The sequence below is a fragment of the Tachyglossus aculeatus genome, chromosome 2 (assembly GCF_015852505.1).
Source record: "Tachyglossus aculeatus isolate mTacAcu1 chromosome 2, mTacAcu1.pri, whole genome shotgun sequence".
Lineage (NCBI taxonomy): Eukaryota > Metazoa > Chordata > Mammalia > Monotremata > Tachyglossidae > Tachyglossus > Tachyglossus aculeatus.
Window position 1 is genome coordinate 39,494,807 of NC_052067.1, and position 25,433 is coordinate 39,520,239.

General features: G+C 48.1%; 1 pseudogene and 5 gene segments (V, D, J or C); all 6 read right to left on the reverse strand.

The window, feature by feature from the left end:
• Positions 1-16: 16 nt before the first annotated feature.
• On the reverse strand, positions 17-2,184 carry LOC119941376. The segment is given in 3 exon segments: positions 17-55; positions 1,465-1,838; positions 2,142-2,184. Coding segments are annotated over 3 exon segments (456 nt in total).
• A 1,845-nt stretch (positions 2,185-4,029) lies between these two features.
• Positions 4,030-4,620, reverse strand: LOC119941382. The segment is given in 2 exon segments: positions 4,030-4,415; positions 4,578-4,620. Coding segments are annotated over 2 exon segments (429 nt in total).
• A 544-nt stretch (positions 4,621-5,164) lies between these two features.
• Positions 5,165-9,163, reverse strand: LOC119941391. The segment is given in 4 exon segments: positions 5,165-5,276; positions 5,688-5,812; positions 8,651-8,964; positions 9,121-9,163. Coding segments are annotated over 4 exon segments (594 nt in total).
• A 1,490-nt stretch (positions 9,164-10,653) lies between these two features.
• Positions 10,654-11,266, reverse strand: LOC119941400. The segment is given in 2 exon segments: positions 10,654-11,090; positions 11,224-11,266. Coding segments are annotated over 2 exon segments (480 nt in total).
• A 4,219-nt stretch (positions 11,267-15,485) lies between these two features.
• LOC119941408 lies at positions 15,486-15,989 on the reverse strand. The segment is given in 2 exon segments: positions 15,486-15,847; positions 15,947-15,989. Coding segments are annotated over 2 exon segments (405 nt in total).
• Positions 15,990-19,107: 3,118 nt separating this feature from the next.
• On the reverse strand, positions 19,108-19,681 carry LOC119941415 (annotated as a pseudogene).
• Positions 19,682-25,433: the final 5,752 nt, after the last annotated feature.

Consider the following 25,433-nt stretch of genomic DNA (forward strand, 5'->3'; position numbering starts at 1 on the left):
GTGTACTAAAGTGCGATCACATCATGGCTGAATGCTTGTTGGCCATGGTGGAGAGCTGTGAAGAGAAAGAGATGAGGCACATCAGAGAGGCAGGGGGATGGCAGAGGCAGCAGAGAGACCCCATCATATGCCACTGCAGTCCTCTTGAGCAATTCTGAGAGAAATGACATGATCTCATCCGTACTGCCTTTAAGTATCAGTCAATAATACAGACTCAACACCTACTGTGTTCAGAGCACTGAACCAAGAAAGGACAAAAGGACTGAACAACATGAATCTCGACATCAACAGGGTTTGCAGTTGGGGTGGGGTGAATCTGCTGTTGGATGGAGAACCAGCAACATAGTATAACTAAAGACTGAGGTTTTTCTCTTTTCACCAAATTGCAGTTGGACTTTGAGACTCGTGACTCTCCAGTTTGCTCCTTTCCAGTGCTCGATTGGTTCTGGGAAAGTGTGCGTTTCTGAGTATCTTCTGAGTATCAGTCCTACTCCCTGCCCTCCTCTTATATCTATGGGCAGGAAGGACTCCCCATCTACATAGTGATAATACTAATAATGGAGGTATTTGTTAAGAAGTTGTTATGGGCCGAGCACTCAGCACTGGGACAGATAGAAGACAGAGATGACCCAATCCCTATTCCAGACTCTGCCATTTGATTATTGGTAATTTATTTTAGTGTCTGTGTCCCCCACTAGAATGGCAGGACCTCGAGGGCTGAGATTGGGTTGGCCTTTTGAATTATACTGTCCCAAGCATTTAATTCACTGTTCTGCACATGGTAAGTGCTCAGTAACTACCAGTGATTGGCTGATTGAGTGATGGGGAGAGGAGAGCCCGTGTGAGCCCGTTCTAGACTGTGAGCCCATTGTTGGGTAGGGATTGTCTCTATCTGTTGCCGAACTGTATTTTCCAAATGCTTAGTACAGTGCTGTACACACAATAAATGCTCAGTAAATATGATTGATTGAATGAATGAATGAATGAATGAGAGGTGGTTTTCAGGATAGCCTGGGGGCATAAGAGAGGTGGTTGGCTCACATTTTGAAACACGAATATAAGTTCCCCAGGACAGGTGTCATGTAAAGTGACAGAGTGTGTTGTCCCAGCCAGCTTGTCTGTTTATAGGTTTCGGTCCCAGAGCGATCCCTGGGTGTGTGGAGGGGGCTCAGGGAGGATGCCGTGTGGTTCCAGAGCCCATGAAATATGAAAGACATAGTGCAGACCCTGACCCTTGGAGATGAGGGTGGTGAGACAGAGCAGGACTGGAAGGCCACCAGCTTCTGAAAAGGGGATGGTGGGAATTGCGCTCTATGCTAAGGTGGGGCTGCTAGGATTGATCTCTGGAGAAAGAGCTGTGGTTTAGAACTGTTTTTGCCAGAAACCAATCCGAGGCCCTGCTTAGTTTGACCACAAAACCGAAACAGGGGGTGAGGTTCACTGTTGGAGATGTTGCAGACAGACCCTGCCCCTGGTGACCACAGACAGCAGTTTTTTGTTTGGAGGTGGAAGAAACTGTGTCACCGTGGAGTCCCAGCTGGCACAGTAATAGGTGCCGGCATCATTCACGTCCAGGTTTTGCACTTTCAGGGTACAGCTTCGATCATTAATCTTGTAGGCATGGATTTTGTTAGAGTTGAATCCTGTATCCAGGTTGGGTTGAGAGTTGACCAGGTTATAGTAGAGTAGGCGCTGGGGAGCCCTCCCTTGTTGCTGGCGATACCAGTGGATGTACTTGATGTTTTTGTCAGAAAACTCACAAATAAACGTTGCAACACTCCTGGTCTTTCTGGTAATGGTGACCATGGGCTGGTCCAGGTATAGCACCATCTGTCCAGCTGCAATGAGGGCAGAAATTGGTCATGGAAAAGAAGAGGGAAAGGAGAGGGAGGAGGAGGTGGAAAAGAAGGAGGAAGATTAGGAGGAGGAAAAGGAGGAGGATGTGGATGAAAAGCAGAGTGAGGAGGAGAAGAGAAGGAGGAGGATTAGGAGAGGGATAGGGACAAGGAGGAGGAGGAGAATGTGGATGAAAACAAGAAGAAGAAGGTGAAGACATAGGAGGAGGAGGAGGAGGCAGCAGCTACATAAAGAGCTAACTCGGGGTGAAAGCAGCCAACTTGGGGTGAAAGCAGCCAACTTACCAGGGAGCAGGGTGGCAAGAATAAGTGTGACAGACCCCAGCATGTCTCCTTCTGCAGCTCTCGGAGCTCAGGGGAGGAGACAAGGAGGAGAGGGTTGTAGTTCCCACCTGTCTCTGAGCCCCAAGTGGTCTGAAGTGGGTCTGAGGACCCACTGGGGTTGGAGCCGTAAGTCACCGAGGCATCCGCTCAAGTGATTGGTGGGATCTCTTGCTTTTCTACTGTGGTGGAGGGACAAAGGGGACAGGAGATTGGGGTACCAGGGTGTGATCACATGGTGGCTGATAAATTATTGGCCACCGGGGAGAGCTGGGAGGAGGAAGAGAGGAAATATCTGTCTCACTTCCCTCCACCATCCCTCAATTTCCAGAATATCTTTAGACCATCTTTTCTTCCATTTTTCCCTGGTTTTCTTGTTTTGGGGGCACAGATACACAGGGTATTGGGAATGAATCAGGGAAGAGGATGGCTAGGGAGAAACACAGCACTTAGTACACTGTAGACTCTCAGTAGTTACTATCAATTGGTGGATTTGTTGTGAAGAAATGAGGAAAAGCATTTAGGTGGCCATTTTTGGACCTCTGTCTTTCAGACTGGACTCTGGTCCTCTTACTTCGGGGCTGAGACGAGCAAGACAGTGCCTGGATTCCGGGGCATGTGGGAAGTGACACCAAGTGAGATCTGGACTCTTGAAGCTTCCTGGAACAGGGCATCAGGTTTGGGTGTTAATGATGCCCACATGTGCCCCATTGAGGCTCAGCACAGGCATATGAAACCCACCACCAGAGAACACGGCTCTGCTACAGCTCCACCACCAAGACTTCTCAGAAGTGAATCTGGGGAGAAGGCAGAGAAGCTGCTAAGATTTTCTTTGGGTTGTAGCCAGGATCTTGGAGGGGTAGATCACTTCCATTCCTCCTGCTCATCCTCTCTTTTCCCACTACAACCTAGTCCACACACTTCATTCCGCTAACAGCAACCTAAAACCTACATCCTTTGCCTCGACCTCATCTCCCTCATCATCCACCTACTGCTCATGTCCTTCCTCTTGCCTGGAATTGTCTCCCTCTTCATATCCGTCAGACCACCGCTCTCCCCTCCTTCAAAGTCCCAGTAAAATCACACCTCCTCCAGGAAGCCTTTCCTAACTAATCTCTCATCCCCCTCACCCTCCCTTCTGAGTCAACTGCACTTGGGTTTGTTCCCCTTAAGTACTTTGATACTCACCTCACCATGCCACAACACTTTTGTATGTATTCTTATACCCTGTTGCTTCCCACTACGTAGAATTTTTTTGTCCAGACTGTAAGCTCCTTGAAGGCAGGTATTATACATTTTTAAACACTTGGTTCAATGTTTTACACAGAGTAAGTGTTCAGTAATTACCAGTGATTAATCAATTGATAGGGGAAGGAAAGAGAAGTGGTTCTCAGAATACCCTGGGGGCATAAGGAGGGGCTATTGGGCCACCATTCTGCCATAGTTCTAGGGTCCCTGGAGTAGTTGTCATGGAAATGTGGCTGAGTGCGTGGTCACAGCCAGGATGTCATTTGTCATTTTGCAAGTTTAGACCCCAGAGTGGTTCCTGAGTGTGTGGGTGGGTTGTCCCAGAGTCTACGGGACAAGGGAGCCAGAGTGTCCTTCCACAGACCATCGGTCGGAGACTATGGTGGCATTTGTTCAAGCAGAGTGAAGCTGACTGGGAGGCCACTGGTACCTGAGAAGGGGATGGTGGGAATTGTACTCTGTGCCCAACCTCTGGATAAGCTGAGTAGGGCTGCTGAGATTGCTTTCCAGAGAAAGAGCTGCATGCAATTTTGGCCTGCTTCCTCCAAAAACCAAACTGGGGCCCCTGTCAGTTTGCCAAGGAGCCTGAAATTGGGGGTGAGATTCAGTGCCAGAGCTGCGGGGGGCGGACAGGCCTTTCTCCTTTTTGTATGAGGAACGGAGTATCCTGTTTCACTGCGGAGTCCCAGGTGGCACAGTAATAGGTGCCAGCATCACTCATAACCAGTTTCCATACCACCAAGCTGCAGCCTTGGTCTCTGGTCTTGAAAGTGGTAATTTTTTCTGAGCTGAGTCCTGCATCCAGTGTGGCTTGAGACGTGGCCAAGTTATAGTAGAACAGGTGCTGGGGAGCCTTCCCAAGCTGCTGGCGATACCAGTGGATGTACTTGATCTTTGTGTCAGACAACTTGCAGAGAAATGTAGCAGCACTCCCCATCTTTTTGGTGATGGAGACCAGGGGCTGGTCCAGGGTGAGGGCTGTCTGGGCCACTGTGAAGCGGGGACAAAGCCAACGGCTATGGTGAGGTGGAGGACTAGAAGGAGAGGGGGGAGAAGAAAGAGGAGGTGGAGGAGAAGGAGAAGAAGAAGGAAGAGGAGAGGAGAGGAGGCGGCTCCTGATGGAGCTAATGGGGATGAAAGTATTGAACTTACCAGGGAGCAAGGAAGAAAGAAAGAGGGTAACAGATCCCAACATGTCTCTGCCTGCAGCTCTCGGGTCTCTGAGGAAAAGACGGTGGTGGTCCCACCTGTCCCTGAGCCCCCAGTGGTCTGAAGTGGGCTTGGGGCCCTGAGGGTTGGACTGGTGAATCACTGAGGTCTCTGCTCTGCTGATTGGCGGGGCTTCTTGGTTTTGACTGGGATGGAAGATAGAAGGAAGAGGTGATTGGGGAACCAAGAGGCGGGCACATGGTAGCTGAATGCTAGTTGGCTCTGAGGGAGAGCTAGGAGGAGAAAAAGGTGAGACATCCATCTCCTTTTCCTTGCCACCTTCCACTATGAGACACCCTTCAGAACATCCTTTCTTCCCAGTTTTACCCCAATTTTCATGTTTTGCTGGCACAAAAAAGCTAAGGGGATCAGGGATGGGTGGTTGGAGAGAGGAGGATGGGGGAGAAGCCCAGTGCTTAGTACAATGCTTTGTGAACCATAGACACCCAGTAGATTCTCTCAATTTGTGGATTGATTGATTGTGGGGAAATGACCAGAATGTTAAGTGGCCACTTTCAAACCTCTATCCTTCAGGCTGGAATCTGGTCGTCTTCGTTCAAAGCCAGGATGAGTGTATTGGTGCCTAGACCCCTGGGCATGTGGGCAGGGGGCACCAAGAGAGACTTGAACCCATATAGCTTCCTGGAACAGAGCACCAGCTCTGGATGTTAATGAACCTGACATGGGGCTCATGGTGGCTCAGTGCAGGTATAAGAAACCCAGCAGCAGAGAACAGTTCTCTTCTCTGGCTCCTGCACTTAGTCTTCTCACAAGTGAACCTGGGGAGAAGGCAGAGGAGTCACTAAGATTTCATACCTGTTGCAGTCAGAAACTGAGAGAGAAAGAATCAGCTCTTCCTCTCCTCCTGATCCTTGCACTTCTCACAACATTTCAAAACTGTTTGCTCCAGAAACCAATCTGAGGCCCCACTTAGCTTGCCAAGGGGCCTGAAATAGAGAGTGAGATTCATTGTGGGAGCTACGGGGGACAGGTCTTGCTCCTCGTGACCACAGATAGTGTTTTTTGTAGGAGAAACAGAGGGATCTATGTTACCTTGGAGTTCCAGCTGGCACAGCAATAGTTGCCAGCATCACGCACACCGAGTTTCTCGACCACCAATGTTCAACATTGATCTTTGGTCTTATAAGCGTAGATTTTGTCTGAGGTAAATCCCAATTCTGGTGTAGACGCAGACGTGTCCAAATGATAGTAGAGCAGGCACTGGGGAGCCTTCCCAGGCTGCTGGCGATACCAGTGGATGTATGTGATACTTTTGCCAGAAAACTCAGAGAGAAATTTTGCATAACTCCCTGACTTTTAAGTGATGGAACTGAATGGCTGATCCAGGGTGAGGGCTGTCTGTCTGGCTGCGGTGGGGAAAGAAAGTAAATGACCATGGTGAGGAGGAGGAGAAGGAGCATCAGAGGAGAAAAATGCAACTCCAATTAGAGCTAACTTTCATTCATTCAAGCGTATTTATTGAGTGCTTACTGTGTGCAGGGCACTGTACTAAACACTTGAGAGAGTAAACAGATTCCCTGCCCAGAATGATCTTACAGTCTAGAGGGCAGTGAAAGCAGCTGACTTACCAGGGAGCAGGGCAGTGAGAAGGAGGGCAATAGACACCAGCATGTGTCTGTCTGTAGTGCTCAGGATTCCTGGGAGGAGACGACCTTAGTTCCCACCTGACTCTGAGCCCCAAGTGGTCTGAAGTGGGGCCAGGGTCGTGGTGATTGGTGCAGTGAGTCACCAAGATCTACACCCTATTAATTGGCTGGGGTCTTGTCTTTTTACTGGGCTGGGGAACAGAGGGGAGACGTAAAAGGTGTACTAAAGTCTGGACTACTGCATCAGCCTTCTCTCTGATCTCCCATCCTTGTGTCTCTCTCCACTTCAATCCATACTTCATGCTGCTGCCCGGATTATCTTTGTCCAGAAACGCTCTGGGCATATTACTCCCCTCCTCAAAAATCTCCAGTGGCTACCAATCAATCTGCGCATCAGGCCGAAACTCCTCACCCTGGGCTTCAAGGCTGTCCATCACCTCGCCCCCTCCTACCTCACCTCCTTTCTCTCCTTCTACAGCCCAGCCCACACCCTCCGCTCCTCCGCCGCTAATCTCCTCACCGTACCTCGTTCTCGTCTGTCCCGCCATCGACCCCCGGCCCACGTCATCCCCCGGGCCTGGAATGCCCTCCCTCTGCCCATCCGCCAAGCTAGCTCTCTTCCTCAAGGCCCTGCTGAGAGCTCACCTCCTCCAAGAGGCCTTCCCAGACTGAGCCCCTTCCTTCCTCTCCCCCTCCTCCCCCTCTCCATCCCCACCATTTTACCTCCTTCCCTTCCCCACAGCACCTGTATATATGTATATATGTTTGTACATATTTATTACTATTTATTTATTTATTTATTTTACTTGTACATATCTATTCTATTTATTTTGTTAGTATGTTTGGTTTTGTTCTCTGTCTCCCCCTTTTAGACTGTGAGCCCACTGTTGGGTAGGGACTGTCTCTATATGTTGCCAATTTGTACTTCCCAAGCGCTTAGTACAGTGCTCTGCACATAGTAAGCGCTCAATAAATACGATTGATTGATTGATTGATTAAAGTGTGATGACATCGTGGCTGAATGCTTGTCGACCATGGTGGAGTGCTGTGAGGAGAAAGAGATGAGGCACATCAGAGAGGCAGAGGGGTGGCAGAGGCAACAGAGAGACCCCATCATATGCCACTGCAGTCTTCTTGAGCAGTCCTCAGAGAAATGACAAGATATCATCTGTACTGCCTTAAAGTATCAGTCAGTCAACAATATGGATTCAACACCTACTGTGTACAGAGCACTGAATTGAGAGAGGACAAAAAGACTGAACAACATGAATCTCAAAGTCACAGGGGTTTGCAGTTGGGGTGGGGTGAAACTACTGCAGGATGGAGAACCAGTAACATAATATAACTAATAACTGAGGTTTTCCTCTTTTCATCCAATTGCAGCCGGACTTTGAGACTTGTGACCCTCCAGTTTGCTCCTTTCCAATGCTCGATTGGTCCTTGGAAAGTGTGCGTGCTTGAATATCAGCCCAACTCTCTGCCTTCCTCTTATATCTATGGGCAGGAAGGACTCCCAGTCTACATAATGATAATATTAATAATTGAGAGATTTGTTGAGAGCTTGCTATGGGCCAAGCGCCCAGCACTGGGGTAGATAGAAGACAGAGATGACCCAATCCCCATCCCAGACTCTGCCATTTGTTTATCGGTACTTTATTTTAGTGTCCGTGTCCCCTGCTAGCTCGGCAGGTCCTCAAGGGATGGGTTGTGTCGGTCTTTTGAAATACAGTGTCCCAAGCATTTAATTCAGTGTTCTGCACATAAGTGGTCAATAACTACCAGTGATTAATTGATTCATTGATTGAGTGATGGGGAAAGGAGATGGAAGTGTTTTTCAGGCTAGTCTGGGGGCATAAGAGAGGTGGTTGGCTCGCATTTTGACCCATCGATCTAGGGTCACCTGTAAAGTGACTGAATGGGTGGTCCCAGCCAGGTTGTCCATTTATAGGCTTAGGCCCCAGTGCGATCCCTGGGTGGGTGAGTGGGGCTCAAAGAGGATGCTGTGTGGTCCCAGAGCTCATGGAATATGAGAGACATAGTGCAGCCCCTGATCCTTGGAGGTGATGGTGGCATCTGCTCAGGTTGCAGACCCTGACCCTTGGAGATGAGGTTGGGTGTCTGCTAAGGCAGAGCAGGACTGGGAGGCCACCAGCTTCTGAGAAGGAAACGGTGGGAATTCTGCTCTGTGCCCAACCTCCGGCTAAGGTGGGGCTGCTAGGATTGATATCCAGAGAAAGAGCTGCAGTTTGGAACTGTTTGTGCCAGAAGCCAATCTGAGGCCCTGCTTAGGTTGACCACAAAACTGAAACAGGGGGTGAGGTTCACTGTTGGAGCTGCTGCTGGCAGGCCCTGTTTCTGGTGACCACAGAGAGCAGTTTTTTGTTTTGGAGGTGGAGGGAACTGTGTTACCGTGGAGTCCCAGCTGGCACAGTAATAGGTGCCGGCATCACTAACGTCCAGCTTCTGAACTTCCAGGCTACAGCTTTGATCATTAATCTTGTAGGCATGGATTTTGTTAGAGTTGAATCCTGTATCCAGTTTGGGTTGTGAGTCGGCCAGTTTATAGTAGAGCAGGCGCCGGGGAGCCTTCCCAGGCTGCTGGCGATACCAGTGGATGTACATGATCTTTGTCTCAGAGAACTTGCAGAGAAACGTTGCAGTGCTCCTGGTCTTTCTGGTAATGGTAAGCATGGGCTGTTCTAGGGTGAGGGCTGTCTGGCCCACTGTGAAGCGGGGACAAAGCAAACAGCCATGGTGAGGTGGGAGACTAGAAGAAGAGGGAGCAAAGAGAAAGAGTAGGAAAAGGAGGAGGAGAAGAAAAAAGAGAAGAGGAGGCAAATTCATATGGAGCTAACTTGGGGTGAAAACAACCAACTTACCAGGGAGCAGGGCAGCAAGAAAGAGGGTGACAGACCCAAGCATATTTTGGCCTGCAGGACTCGGGGATCTGAGGTGGAGGCAGTGGTGGCTTCCACCTGTACCTGAGCCCCCAGTGGTTTGAAGCGGGCCTGGGACCCTGAGGGTTAAACTGGTGAGTCACTGAGGTCTCCACTCTGCCGTTTGGTGGGGCGGCCTTCTTGGCTTTTGACTGGGATGGGAGATGAATGGGAGAGGTGACGGGGAACCAAGATGCAGTCACATGGTAGCTGAATGCTGATTTGCTCTGAGGGATAGCTGGGAGGAGAAAGAAATGAGACATCCATCTCCTTTCTCTTGCCATCTTCCACTACAAGATGCCTTTCAGAGCAACTTTCCCAATTTTACCTCAGTTTTCATGTTTTGCAGTCACAAAATAGCTCAAGGGTTTGGGGATGGATGGTTGGAGAGAGGAGGGTTGATGATGATGATGGCATTTATTAAGTGCTTACGATGTGCAAAGCACTGTTCTAAGCGCTGGGGAGGTTACAAGGTGATCAGGTTGTCCCACGGGGGGCTCACAGTCTTCATCCCCATTTTACAGATGAGGGAACTGAGGCCCAGAGAAGTTGTGTCTTGCCCAAAGTCACGCAGCTGACAAGTGGCAGAGGTGGGAAGAAGGGCAGGGGAGAAGGGTAGGGGAGAAGCACAGAGTTTAGTACAATGCTCTTTGTACCACAGGCCCTATGTACATTTTATCAAACAGTGGATTGATTGATGGCAGAAAAATGCTCCGAACATGTTGGGTTGGGCAGGGCACTTTAAAATCTCCAACCTTCAAACTGGCCTCTAGCAGCATGGCCTAGTGGAAAGAGCATGGGCTTGGGAATCAGAGGACCTGGGTTCTAGTCCTGGCTCTGCCATTCATCTGCTGTGGGCAAGTCACTTTACTTCTCTGTGCCTGTTACATCATCGATAAAATAAGGATTAAGGCAGTGAGTCCTGTGTGATACAGGGACTGTGTCCAACCTGATTATCTTGTACGTACCCTAACGCTTAGTGCCTGGCACATAGTAAGCACTTTACAAATACCTCAGTTGTTATTATTATTATTGTTAGTCCTCTTTGGTCGAAGCCGGGATGAGTGTGTCAGAGCCTGGAAATCAGGGCATGTGGGCAGAGAGCATAAAGTGGGCCCTACACTCTTGGAGCTTGCTGGCACAGGGGCACCGGCTCTGGGAGTTAATGACCCCCATGTTAATGACCCCTCAGCACAGAAATAGGACCCCATCACCAGAGAACAGTACTCTGCTATGACTCAACCACCCAATCTCCTCCAAAGTGAACCTGGGGAGAAGACAGAAGAGCCACTAAGAGGTGGCATCTGCTTAGGTAGAGCAGGACTAGGAGGCCACCTGCATCTGAGAATGGGACAGGTGGGAACTGTGCTCTTTCTCCAACCACTGGCTAAGGTGGGTGGGGCTGCTGGGTTAATTCCCTGGAGAAAGAGCAGCAGGATGGACCTATCTGTTCCAGAAACCAAACTGAAGCCTCTCTTAGTTCATTGAGGAGAACAAAACAAAGGGTGAGATTAAGTGCCGGAATTGTCGGGGGCGGGCCCTGCTCCTGGGGACCACAAACTGATTTTTTTGTACAAGGGGTGGAGGGACCTGTGTCATCGTGGAGTCCCAGCTGGCACAGTAATAGCTGCCGACATCACTCTCACCCAGATTCCTTACAACCAAGGTGGAGCTTTGATCTTTGCCCTTGTAAACATAGATTTTATCTGAGCTGAATCCTGAATCCAGCGTGGGTTGAGACATGGCCAGGTTATAGTAGAGCAGGCGCTGGGGACCCTTCCCAGGCTGCTGGCGATACCAGTGGATGGAGTTGATGATTTGACCGGAAAACTTGCAGAGAAACGATGCCGTTGTCCCGGCCTGTTTGGTGATGGAGACCATCGGCTGGTCCATGGTGAGTGCCGTCTGGACGGCTGTTATAGGGACAGAAAGCAAACAAGTGTGATGGTGAGGAGAAGGAGGACGAAGAGGAGCAGGAGAAGGAAGAGGAGGAGGAAAAGAATAGCTCAATGAGAAGCTAACTCAGGGTGAAAGCAGTCAACTTACCAGGGAGCAGGGCAGAGAGAAGGAGGGTGACAGACCCCAGCATGTCTCCTTGTATGATGCTTGGAGCTCTGGAGAGGTGACAAGGAGGAGACGATAGTGGTTGCCACTATCTGAGCCCCACTGGGCTGGATTGAAGTGGGGCCTGGACTCTGGGGTTGGAGTGGTGAGTCCCTGAAGTTTTACCTCTTGTGATTAGCTGGGCTTCTTGCCTTGTGGCTAGGATGGGGGGAGAAGAGAGTAGAGGTGACTGGGGTACCAGGGTGTGGTCACATGGTTGCTATGGGCTCTGATGCTTGTCTGCTGTGTGACCTTGGGTAAGTCACTTCACTTCTCTGGGTCTGAGTTAACTCATCTATAAAATGGGGATTGAAACTGTAAGCCCCACATAGGACAGGGACTGTGTCTAACCCGATTTACTTTGCCTGGCACAAAGTAAACACTTAACAAATACCATAATTATTATTATTATTATTATGGGCTTGTTGCTGCAGGGGAGGGCTAAGAGGAGAAAGAGATGAGGTGATTGTCTCATTTCTCTCTCCTCACAACTTCAGGACTCCCGTCTATTCATCTCATTTTCTCTTGTTTTTCTTGTTTTGGGGGCAAAATTAGCGTAGGGGTTTGGGGATGAGGTGGGGGACAGAAAGATTCGGGAGAAACACGGCATGTATTACAGTATTTTGTGCACCATAGGCGCTCAGTAGTTACTATCAGTTGGTGGAATGATTGATTGTGGAGAAATGACCAGACCAGGTTAGGTTGGTCGTTTTCAAACCTCCATCCTAGGCTGGTCTCTAGTCCTCTTGTCTCCAGGTGCCAGAACCCCAGAGGATATGGGCAGGCCATGGGACACCAGTTCTGAGTGTTACTGACTCCCTCCACATGAGGCCCTAGGAGGCTCAACGTGGGCATATCAAATCAACCACATTTATTGAGCTCTTTCTGTGTGCAGAGCACTCTGCTAAATGCTTGGGAGAGTACAATATAACAGAGTTACATATGACACTGATTGCCAGAGAACAGTGCTCTGCTCTGGCCCCGCCACCCTGTCTCCTTGGAAGTGAACCAGGGAGAAGGTAGAGGCATCACTAAGACTTCCTGTCAGCTACAGGCTGGGACTTAGAGGAGTTTGATCAGCTCTGCTCCTCTTACAGATCCCCTCTCCTCTCACACTACAGCCTAGTCCACACACTTTGCTCTGCTAACACAAACCTACTCTCAGTGCCTTGAAATCATCTCTCTCGTTGTCCACCTCTTGCTCACATACTCTGTCCTGCCTGGAAATGCCTCCTCTTTTACATCGGCAGACTACCATTCTCCTGATTCTCAAAGGCCAAATAAAATCACACCTCCTCCAGGAGGCCTTCCATGACTCATCTCCTCACCCTATTTTTCCTCCCTTTTGTGTCTTCTAGACACTTTAGTCTCTGCTCTCTAAGCACTTTGGCATTCACCCCTCTCACAGTCCCAAAGCACTTACATACAAATCCTATACTCTCAGAGTCTGCTTCCACCATACCCTGTAAGATCTTTTATGGCAGGGACTGTGTCTGTTGGCTGTATTGTACTCTCCCAAATGCATAATTCAGTGTTCTGCACACGGTAAGGGCTCCCTAACTACTGGTGATGGATTGATGGATGGGGCAAGGAAAGGGGAAATGGTTTTCAGGACAGAACAAGGGCTTGGTAATGGGAAATTTGCCTACCCTTTGATTCATATTTTTAAGATCCCTGGAAAGTTTCTGTGAAAGGTTGCCGAGTGGGTGGATCCAGCCAGCTTGTCTGATGTCCGTTTACTGGTTTAGGCCCCAGAGTGACCCCTGGATGAGTGAATGGGGCTCAGGGAGGATGCTGGGTTGTCCCGGAGCCCATAGGACATTTGATCCACAAACACTGACCCTTGGAGATGACGGTGGCATCTGCTCTACACGAGTGGGGGGCCACCAGCGTCTGAGAAGGGATGGGAATTGTGCTCTGTGCCCAACATCTGGCTAGGGTAGGTGGGGCCTCTGAGATTATTCATCAGAGAAAGAACTGCAGTTTGGACCTGTTTGCTCCAGAAACTATTATGAGAGCACCATTACCTTGCCCAGAAGACTGAATCAGGGATGAAATTCAGTGCCAGAGCTGTGGGAGGCAGGCCTTTCTCCTGGTGACCACAGACAGTGACTTTTTGTATGGGGAGCGGAGGGACTAGTGTCACCATGGAGTCCCAGCTGGCACAGTAATAGATGCCAGTGTCACTCACACCCAGTTTCCTGACCAACAGCGTGCAGCTTTGATCTTTGATCTTTGATCTTGTAAGCATAGATTTTCTCCAAACTGAACCCTGGCTCCAGTGTGTGTTCGGCAGCGGCCAGGTGATAGTAGAGCAGGTGCTGAGGAGCCTTCCCAGGCTGCTGGCGATACCGGTGAATGTACGTGATGCTTTTGTTGGAAAACTCACAAAGAAACTCAGCATAATTTCCTGGGTGTTTAATAATGGAGACTATTGGCTGAACCACGGTAAGGGCCATCTGTCCGGCTGAGATGGAGACTGAAAGTAAACATCTGTGGTGAGGAGGAGGAGGAGGAGGACATAGCTCCAGAGGGAGCTAACCAGGATGAAAGCAGTCAACTTGCCAGGAAGCAGGGTGTTGAGAAGGAGGGTGATAGGCCCCAGCATATCTCCACCTGCAGTGCTCAGGGATCTGGGAAGGAGATAAGGAAGAGAGGATGGTGGTTCCCACCTATACCTGTGCCTTAAGTTTTCTGAAGTGGGACCGGGGACTTTGTGGTTGGAGTGGTGAGTCACTGAGGTCTCCTCTCTGCTGATTGGCTGGGCTTCTTTAATAATAGTAATAATAATGATGGCACTTATTAAGCACTATGTGCAAAGCACTGTTCTAAGCACTGGGGAGGTTACAAGGTGATCAGGTTGTCCCACCGGGGGCTCACAGTCTTAATCCCCATTTTCCAGGTGAGGTAACTGAAACCCAGAGAAGTTAAGTGACTTAATAATAATAATAATAATGTTGGTATTTGTTAAGCGCTTACTATGTGCAATGCACTGTTCTAAGCGCTGGGGTAGATACAAGGTAATCAGGTTGTCCCACGTGGGGCTCATAGTCTTCATCCCCATTTTACAGATGAGGGAACTGAGGCCCAGAGAAGTTAAGTGACTTGCCCAAAGTCACACAGCTGACAAGTGGCAGAGCTGGGATTTGAACCCACGACCTCTGACTCCAAAGCCCGGGCTCTGCCCAAAGTCACACAGTTGACAGTTGGCGGAGCCAGGATTTGAACCCATGACCTCTGACTCCAAAGCCCATGCTCTTTCCACTGAGCCACGCTGCTTCTCTTTCTTTTGACTGGTTTTGTGGGGTGGAGAGAAGAGGTTTTTTAGGGCAACTCACATAGTCTTTATGTGTTTGTGGACCGTGGGGGAGAGTTGGGAGGAGGAAGAGGTGAGGCACGTTAGGGAGGCAGAATGATGGCAGGGGCAGTGGAGTTTTATACTCCACTCCAGCCTTCTTGAGCAATTCCAAGACAAATGGCATCATCTTGTCTGCACTATAATGAAATATCAGTCTATCAATCCATCAATGGTATTTATTGAGCACTTTCTACTTGTGGAGCTGTCAGTTGCAGGCAGTCAATAGTACGTACTGAACACCTACTGTGTTCAGAACACTGTCTCAGGTGAGAGTAAAACAGCATACAGTGACATGTACTAAGCACTTAGTACAGTACTTTGCTCATAGTAAGCACTCAATAAATATGATTGAATGAATGAATGACCCTGACTTGAAGGAGTTTATAATGTTGATGATGATGATGGTATTTGTTAAGCGCTTACTATGTGCCGAGCACTGTTCTAAGCACTGGGGTAGATAAAAGATAATCAGGTCATCCCACACGGGGCTCACAGTCTTCATCCCCATTTTACAGATGAGGTCACCGAAGCACAGAGAAGTTAAACGATTTGCCCAAAGTCACACAGCTGACAAGTGGTGGAGCTGGGATAGAAACCACGACCTCAGGCTTCCAAGCCCAGGCTCTTTCCACTGAGCCGCGCTGCTTCTATGTGTCTGGGAAGGGGATGGTGGGAATTGTGCTCTATGCCCAACCTCTGGTTAATGTCGGTGGGGACTTTGTGATTTTTCTACAGTTTGGACCTGTTTCCTCCAGAAATTAACCCCAGCCCTGCTACTTTGCCAAGGAGTCTGAAACAGGGGGTGAAATTCATTCCTGGAATGGTAGAAGGCAGGCCCTGCCCCCGGTCACCACAGAGTGAGTTTTTGTGTGAAGGGCAGAGGGATCTGTGTCACCATGGAGTCCCAGCTGGCACAGTAATAGATGCCAGCATCACTCCACCCCAGGTCCCTGATCATCAGGGTGCAGCTTTGATCATCAATCTTGTCAGCTTGGAATTTCCAGGAGCTAAATCCTGAATCCATCGTGGTTAGCGACGTGGCCATGTTAAAGTAGAGCAGGCGCTGGGGAGCCTTCCCGGGCTGCTGGAGATACCAGTGGATGTACGTGATCCTACTGTCAGAAAACTCACAGAGAATCGTTGCGGGCTTCCCATACTGTCTGGTGATGGAGACTGTTGGCTGGTTCAGGGAGAGAGCCGTCTGTCCAGCTGTGATGAGGACCAAAAGTAGAAGTCTGTAATGATGATGAGGAGGAGGAGGACATAGGTCCAAAGAGAACTAACCCCGCGTGGAAGCAGCTGACTTACCAGGGAGCAGGGAGGCGAGTAGGAGGGTGATGGATCCCAGCATGTCTCTGCCTGCAGCACTTGGGGCTCTGGGGAGGAGGCAAAGAGGAGAGGATGGGGGTTCCCACCTGTCTCTGAGCCCCAAGTGGTTTGAAATAGGACCGGTGACTCTGGGGCTCTGGGTTTGGAGTGGTGGAAGATAAGCTGACGGGGTACTAGAGTGTGGTCACATGGTGATTGAATGCTTATTGGCTGCCAGGGAGAAGGAAGAGTTTTCACATCCACCTCAATTCCCTCTGCCACCCCTCCACTCCTAGAATACTTTCGAACCATTTTTCTTCCCATTTTCCCCCATTTCCCATTTTGGAGGCACAGATAGCACAGGGTACTAGAGATGGGTAGGGGGAGAAGAGGACTGGGGAGAAGCACAGTGCTTAATACATTGCTCTGTAGACCCTCAGTAGGTACTATGGATTAGCTGAGTGATTGCAGAGAAATAGAATAAGTTATGTTGGCCACTTTCAAGCCTTGATCCTTCTAGCTGGACTCTTCTTGAGGATCGGGGAGACAGGGACTGAATGTTTTTGTTGTTCAGTGATTTGTGCAGCAGAGTAATAATAATGATAATTTTGGTATTAAGCACGCACTATGTGACAGGCACTGTACTAAGCACTGGGGTGGATCCAGGGAAATGGGGTTGGATACAGTCCTTAACCTGCATGGGGCTTACAGTCTTAATCCCCATTTTACAGATGAGGCAGCTGAGGCACAGAGAAGTGAAGTGGCTCACCCAAGGCCACACAGCAGACAAGTGGTGGAGCCGGGAGTTGAGCGTATCAGCACCCAGTCACCAGGGCATGTGGGCAGGGGGCACCGAGTCAGACTCGGATGCTTGGAGCTTCTGGATTCAGGCCACCAGCTCGGGATATTAATGACCCCCACGTGGGGCCTATGGGGGCTCAGTGCAGGTGGAAGAAACCCATCACCAGAGGCCAGTGCTCTGGTCTGGCTCCACCACCCCATCTCTTCGGAAGTGAACCTAGAGACGAGACGGAAGAGCCGGTAAGATTTCCCAACTGTCGCAGGCAGGACCTTAGAGAGTTCTGTTCCACCAGCTGACCCTCGTTCTTCTCCCACCTCAATGCAGCCCACACACTTCACTCTGCTGACACTATGCCTTGATCACATCTCTCTCGTCATCCACTTTTTGTGTTTGTGCACTCTTGAGTGCCTGGAAATGCTTCCCCCTTCATATCCAGCAGAACGCCGCTCTCCCTATCTTTAAAGCCTTAATAAAAATCACACTTTCTCCCAGACTAATCACAATTCTCCCTCCTTATTCTGTTTCCCTTCTGTATCCCCTATGCACTTGGGTCTGTTCACCCCTAGCACTCTTATACCACCCCACCCCAATGCCACAGCAATTAGAGAAGCAGCGTGGCTCAGTGGAAAGAGCCCAGGCTTGGGAGTCAGAGGTCGTCGGTTCGAATCCCGGCTCTGCCAATTGTCAGCTGTGTGACTTTGGGCAAGGCACTTAACTTCTCTGGGCCTCAGTTACCTCATCTGTAAAATGAGGATTAAGACTCTGAGCCCCAAGTGGGACAACCTGATCACCTTATATCCTCCCTGGCACTTAGTACAGTGTTTTGCTTGTAGTAAGTGCTTAACAAATGCCATTATTATTATGTACACATTTTTATTCTCAGTTGTTTCTCCTTACTTATAATTTATTTTTGTTTCCGTCTCCCCTACTTGACTATGAGCTACACTAGCACAGGGATTGTGCCTGTCTACTATACCATACACTGCCAAAAGCTTAGTTCAGTGTTCTACACACTGTAACTGTTCAATAATTACCAGTGATTGATTGACTGATGAGGAGAAAGGAGAAAGGAGTGGTTTTTAGGGTAGCCTGGGGACATAGTGGGAGATAGTTTGTCCATCCTTTGACCCATAGTTCTAGGGTCCCCAGAATAGGCAACATGGAAACATAGATGGGAGGTTACCCCAGTTTTTTTTTTTTTTCATTTGTTAAGCCCTTACAGTGTGGCAGGCACTGTACTAAGAGCTAGGGTAGATGTAATATAATCAGGGTGGACAAAGTCCCTGTCCCAGAATTGGGCTTACAATTTTAATCTCCATTTAACAGATGAGGTAGCTAAGGCACTGCAAAGTGAAGTGACTTGTCCATGGTCACACAACAGATACATGCTCTTTCCACTGGGCTATGCTGCTTCACAAGGTTGTCAGTTGTCAGTTTACCAGTTTAAGCCTTAGAATGATCCCTGGGTGGGTGGATGGCATTTGGTATTTCTTAAGTGCTAACTATGTGCCAGAGCACTGTCAGCTCATCAGGTTGCTCACAGTCACTGTCCCACATGATGCTCACAGTCTAAATTGGAAATAGGTAATGAATCTACATTTTTCAGATGAGGGAACTAAGGCCCAGAGAAGTTAAGTGCGTGCTAGGGATTGATTGCAGAGCAGACAAGCTCCAGAACTGGATTTAGAACCCAGTTCTTCTGACTCCAGGCCTGGGCTCTTTCCACTAGACCACACTGCCTAGTGAATGGGGTTTGGAGAGGATGTTGGGTATTCCCAGAGCCCATGGAACATGACAGCCACAGTATCCTTCCACATGACAGCCACAGTATCCTTCCACACATCCCTCCCCTTGGAGAGTAGGTGGCAACTGCTCTGAGACAACAAGACTCAGGCCACCAGAAAGGGACAGTAGGAATTGTGCTCTGGGCCAAAACTCTGGCTAAGGTGGGTGAGGCCACAGACGTTATTCTCCAGAGAAGAAGCTGCAGTTTGGACCTCTGTGGGGTTTTTTGTTTGTTTGTTTTGTTTTTTTTGTTTCTAATGGTATTTGTTAAGCACTTACTATGTGCCAGGCACCGTACTAAGCCTTGGGGCAGATACAGGATAGTAGGATTGGACACAGTCCCTGTCCCACGTAAGGCTCACAATCCTAATTCTCATTTTACAGATGAGGTAACTGAGGCACAGAGAAGTTGAGTTTGCCTAGGATCTCACAGCAGGTACGTGGTGGAATCAGGATTAGGACCCAAATCCTTTGGCTCCCAGGCCTGTACTCTTTCTACTAGGCCTTGCTGTCACCTGTTTCCTCCAGAAACCCAGCTGGGGTTTGTCCAAGAGCCTGAAGCAGGGAGTGAGATTCAATGCCCAGATCTGTGAGGGGCAGAGGCCTTGTTCCTGGTGACCACAGGGAGTGATTTTTTTTGTATAGGAGATGAAGGGAGCTGTGTCACTGTGGAGTCCCAGCTGGCACAGTAATAGATGCCAGCATCACTCATACCCAGTTTATCAACCACCAGTGTGCAGCTTCCATCTTGGTACTTGTAAGCCAAGATATTCTTTGAGCTGAATCTTGAATCCGACGTAGTTTGTGAGCTGGCCAGATCATAGTAGAGCAGGCACTAGGGAGCTTTCCCAGACTGCTGGTGATAACAGTGGATGTACGTGATCTTTTTTCCGGAAAACCTGCAGGGGATCGTTGCGGGCATCCCAGTCTTTTTGGTGATGGAAAACATGGGCTGGTCCAGGAGGAGTGCCGTCTGGACAGCTTGATGGGGGGCAGAAAGCAAACAGCCATGGTGAGGAGGAGCAGGGGGAAGAGGAAGAGAAGAAAAAGGAAGAGGGGGCCAGTTTTACAGAGAGCTAACCTGGGGCGAAAGCAGCTGACTTACCAGGGATCAGGGTGGCAAGAAGGAGGGTGACAGACCCGAGCATGTCTCTGCCTGCAGCTCTTGGGTCTCTGGGAAAGAGGCGAGGAGGAAACAATGGTGGTTTCCACCTTTCCCTGAATCCCATGTAGTTCAAAGTGGGGCCTGGAACCCTGAAGTTGGAACAGTAAGTCACCAAGCTCTCCCCTCTGTTGAGTGTCTGGGTTTCTTGTCTTTTGATGGGGGTTGGAGGAAAGAGGTGATTGGGTTTCCAAATGTGGTCACACGGTCATTATGTGCTCTCTGCCAGGGAAAGCTGGGAGGAGAAAGAGACGAGGCACATCAGAGAAACAGAGCAATGGAAGGGGCAGCAGAGTGACCCTGTCACACTCCGCCGTAGGCTTCTTGAGCAATCCTGAAAGAAATGACAGCGTGGCTCGGTGGAAAGAGCCCGGGCTTTGGAGTCAGAGGTGGTGGGTTCAAATCCCGGCTCTGCCAATTGTCAGCTGTGTGACTTTGGGCAAGTCACTTCACTTCTCTGGGCCTCAGTTACCTCATCTGGAAAATGGGGACTAAGACTTTGAGTTCCCTGTGGGACAACCTGATCACCTTGTAACCTCCCCAGCGCTTAGAACAGTGCTTTGCACATAGTAAGTGCTTAATAAATGCCATAATAATAATTATTATCATTATTATTATTATTATTGGGAGTCAGAAGTCATGGGTTCTAATCCTGGCTCTGCCACCTGTCAGCTGTGTGACTTTGGGCAAGTCACTTAACTTCTTTGTGCCTCAGTTACCTCATCTGTAAAAGGGGGATTGACTGTGAGCCCCACATGGGACAATCTGATAACCTTGTATCCCCCCACTCCACCCAGTGCTTAGAACAGTGCCTGGCACATAGTAAGCGATTAACAAATACTATTATTATTATTATTATTATTATTATTATTATTATCTTGTCTGCACTGCATTGAAATGTCAGTCAGTTCATTTTGGGCAGGGATTGTCACTGATTATTGTTGTACTGTTCTTTCCCAAGGGCTTAGTACAGTGCTCCGTACACAGTAAGTGCAACATGGCTCAGTGGAAAGAGCATGAGCTTGGGAGTCAGAGGATGTGGGTTTTACTCCTGGCTCCACCACTTGTCTGCTGTGTGACCTTGGGCAAGTCACCTAACTTCTCTGTGTCAGTTACCTCATCTGTAAAATGGGGATTAAGACTGTGAGCCCCACGTGAGACAACCTGATTACCTTGTATCTACCCGAGTGCTTAGAACATTGCTGGGCACATAGTAAGTGCTTAACAAATATTATTATTATTATTATTATTATTATTATTATGAATGAGTGAACGTGTACTGAATGCCTTCAGGGCACTGTACTAAGTGAGAGGACAATAGGACTGAAAGACACAGACCTTGGCCTTAAGGAGTTTATCATCAGGTGGGTGGATTTAATGCTGGATAGAGAACTAGTCAAAGAATATAAAGACTATAACAAATATTGGAATATAACTAATGAGAAGAGAACAAGTGACTCAAGTCTTATTCCTTTCATTGAGTTCCGGGTGGGCTCTTAGACTTTTAACCCCTCGGTTTGCTTCTCTTCAGTGCTTGTTTGATGCTGACAGAGGTTAGGGGGAGATGTCCTGAACTCCACCCCTTCGTGAAGCAGCATAGCTGAGTGAATAAACATAGGTTCGGGAGTTAGAAGGAACTGCTTTCTAATCTGGCCTCTGCCACTGAAGCCTCTGGGGTAGATATAAATTAATCAGGTTGGACACAGTCCCAGTCCCACATGAGGCTCACAGTCTAAGTAGGAAGGGCAACAGATATTTAATCCCCTTAATAATAATAATAATAATAATCATAATAATAATAATGGTATTCGTTAAGCACTTACAATTTGTCAAGCACATTCTAAGTGTTGGAGTAGATACAAGGTAATCAGGTTGGACACAATGCCTGTCCCACATGGGATCACAGTCTTAATCCCCAAACAGTGCACGGCACATAGTAAGTGCTTAACAAATATAATAATAATAATTATTATTATAAGTGCTTACTAGGTGCAAAGGAGTGTTCTAAGCGCTGGGGAGGTTACAAGGTGATCAGGTTGTCCCACGTGGGGCTCACAGTCTTAATCCCCATTTTACAGATGAGTTAACTGAGGCACAGAGAAGTTAAGTGACTTGCCCAAAGTCACACAGCTGACAAGCGGCGGAGGCGGGACTAGAACCCATGACCTCTGACTCCAAAGCCCATGCTGTTTCCACTGAGCCACACTGTTTCTCTAATAACAAATGCCATTATTAATATTATTATTATTTTACAAAAGAGGAAACTGTGATACAGAGAAGTGTGCCTGGAGTCACACAGGTGACAATATGTTGCCAACTTGTACTTCCCAAGTGCTTAGTACAGTGCTCTGCACACAGTAAATGCTCAATAAATACGATTGAATGAATGAATGAATGGTGGAGTCAGGATTAGAACCCAAACCTGTGCTCTTTCTATTAGGCCATGCTTAGCAGCTGCAGTCGGTGTGATTCTAGAAGGGGATGGTTCAGTGGGTGAAGCAGACCCCTCTCCCGTTTGCCACCGATGAGCCCACTGTTGGGTAGGGACCGTCTCTATATGTTGCCAACTTGTACTTCCCAAGCGCTTAGTACAGTGCTCTGCACACAGTAAGCGCTCAATAAATACGACTGAATGAATGAATGAATATTCTGTGCAGAAAGGAGACAAGCCTGTGGCAATGTGCTGAGTCCCAGCTGGCGCAGCAGTAGATGCGAGCATCACTTGCATCCAGATCCTGGACCACAAGAGTGCAGCTGGTAGCATCTGTCGTATTAAATGTGGATTTTGTCCGAGGTGAATCCCGGAGCCAACACAGCTTGAGACTTGGCCAGGAGGAAGTAGATCAGGTGCTGGGGGGGCCTTCCCATCCCGGTGATGATACCAGTGGTTGGAGCTCAATTTTCAGCCAGAAAACCTGCAGACAAGGGTGACGAACTTCCCCGGTGGCCAGTGGCTGGTCCAGGGGGAGTGCCGCCTGGCCAGTTGAGATGGGGGCAGAAAGTAAATGGCTGAGGTGAGGACAAAGAGGAGGAGGAAGATGAGAAGGAGAAGATGAGGAGGAGAAAGAGGAGGAAAAAGAGGATGGGATGGAGGAAGAAGCCCAAGAAGAAGCTAACCCAGGATTAAAGCAGCCTACTTACTGTGGAATAGGGCAGTTAGAAGGAGGGTGACAGACCCCAACATGTCTCTGCCTGCAGCGCTTGGGACTCTGGGGAGGAGAGGATGGTGGCAGCCACCTGCCCCTGAGACCCAGGTGTTTTAAAGTGGGGGCAGGAAGGGTGGCTGGGTTGGACCAGGTGAGGCACCAAGATCTCAATGCTGCTGATTGGCTCCGGTTCTAACCTTACGTCTGAGGGAAGGAAAAGACTGGGAAACTCCAAAGAGATCACATGATTCTGCCCCCCAGGCATGTGAAAGAGGAGAACCGGAGCAAAGATCCAGTTAGAATCATATGTCACTTTGGTCTCTTGGTGTGGAATATTGAAAGATTTAAAAAAGTGAACACAAAGAAAATTCATGATTGTCTCTTCACACGCCAAGCTGAACTGCTCTCTGAGTAGTGATAAATAGCGTTTATTGAGAACTCATTGGGTGTAGTGCATTGTCTTAGATCATAGTGTTCTGCACATAGTAAGCGCTCAATAAATATGATTGAATGAATAACAAAGTGGCACGTTCCTTGCCCACAAGGAGCTTTCACTCTAATGAGGGAGATAAACAGAAAGCTATTTCCAACTAGAATAGGCTGCACAACAAAGGACTTCTGGGAAAACTATAGGAGAAGAACACTCTCTTTAATCTCCACAAGGGAGACATTTTAATAATAATAATGATGGCATTTGTTAAGTGCTTACTATGTGCAAAGCACTGTTCTAAGTTCTGGGGAGGTTACAAGGTGATCAGGTTTTTCAACTATTGGAAGTCTGGAGGGTTCCAGCAAGGATCTTTGGGAAACTGGTCCAGGCCCAAATGGATTGATCTCTTTTTGCCTTATCTTTTGTGTATGAAAAAGAAGTATCATTCCCTGTGCTTCATCAATGACAAGGAGAGCATAAATAGATAAAATACAAGGGCTTTCTATTTTGGGCAAGTCACTTAACTTCTCTGTGCCTCAGGTCTCTCATCTGCAAAATGGGGATTCAATACCTGTTCTCCCTCCTACGTAGACTGTGAGCTCCATGTGAGACCTTTTTTTTTTAAAAAAAAGAATGGTGTTTGTTAAGCGCTTATTATGTGCCAGGCACTGTACTAAGCACTGGGGAAGATACAAGCTAATCAGGGGTTCACAGTAATAACCCCCATTTTACCGATGAGATAAGTGAGGCACAGAGAAGTGATGTGACTTTTCCAAGGTCACACAGCAGACAAGTAGAGGAGCCTGGATGATTGTGTATTTACCCCAGCCCTTAGTACAGAGCTTGGCACATAGTAAACACTTAACAAATACCATAGTCCTTCATTAAAGTACTTTATCCATCAATGCCATTTTTTCATAGGACACCCAAGTCCTCCCAGATGTACACACAATTATGAACATTTAAGAAGTAGATGGCAAATCAAGACATCAATAAGACAGTAACTGGGCAGAAATATTCAAAATCGTTTTCTTCCAAAGAGGGATTAATAACAGATCAGGGCCTAGCCAAAGCAAATAGTACTTTTGTTTGATAAACATTGACTTTTTACCCTGATAGGCAGACAGGTGAACCCAGGAAGCTATAGAGGGCAGGAATTAGGGAGATGAAGTTAATCAGGGGTGGAGGAAAATTAGTGCAGAAGAAGCTGCTCTCTGCCCTTTTTAAAGAAAATTTATCAAAGCTAAACACAGCCCAGAAGACCAGGAATATTGGCTGGGAGAACAAGTCTTCTAGATTTACCCAGGTGTTTCAGGGGAAATGGTGTACCCCTTAATCAATCAATTGTATTTATTGAACACTTGCTGTGTGCTGAGCCCTGTACTAAGCGTTTGGGAGAGTACAATCTAATAATATAACATACATTTCTTGCTCACAAATCTAGAACATTTAAGCATTTGATACCCACTACTTAAAAATTCTTATACTCTACTATTTTCCCCATCTCTAATCTATTTTAATGTCTGTTTCCCTCTGTAGGTTATAAGCTTGTGAGCAGGGACTGTGTCTACCAACTCCGTTGCTTTTTACTTTCTCAAGAGTTTTAGTACAGTGCTCTGCACACAAGTGCTCAATAGATAGCATTGATTGATTGACTGATGGACTCCACTCAGAAAACACAACAGACCATAACTAAACCAACTGACCTAAACCCTAAGAAAAGATATGATGGAGAGCTGAGGACCATTTAGGCAAAAATCCCAAATCAGACATGGTATAGGGCAATGGCTGATGATGACAGGGCTAAAAATGTGCAGAAAGGGGAGAATTATTAATATTAATGATAATAATATTTGTTAAGTGCTTACTATGTGTCAAGCACTGGGGAAGATATGACAATCAGGTCAGACAGTGCCTGTCCCACACAGGGCTCTCAATCTAAGTAGGAAGAAGAACACACATTGAAACCCCATTTTTTAGATGAGCTGAGGCAGAGAGAAGTGAACTGATTTGCCTAAGGTCACACAGCAGTCACGTGGCAGAGTCAGGATTAGAACCCAGGTCCTCTGATCCCAGATCCCTCTTTCCACCAGATCATGTGGCTTCTCAAGTTAAAGAAGCTTAAGTCTGGACTCCAGACAGGTAAAGAGGAACAGAAGTTA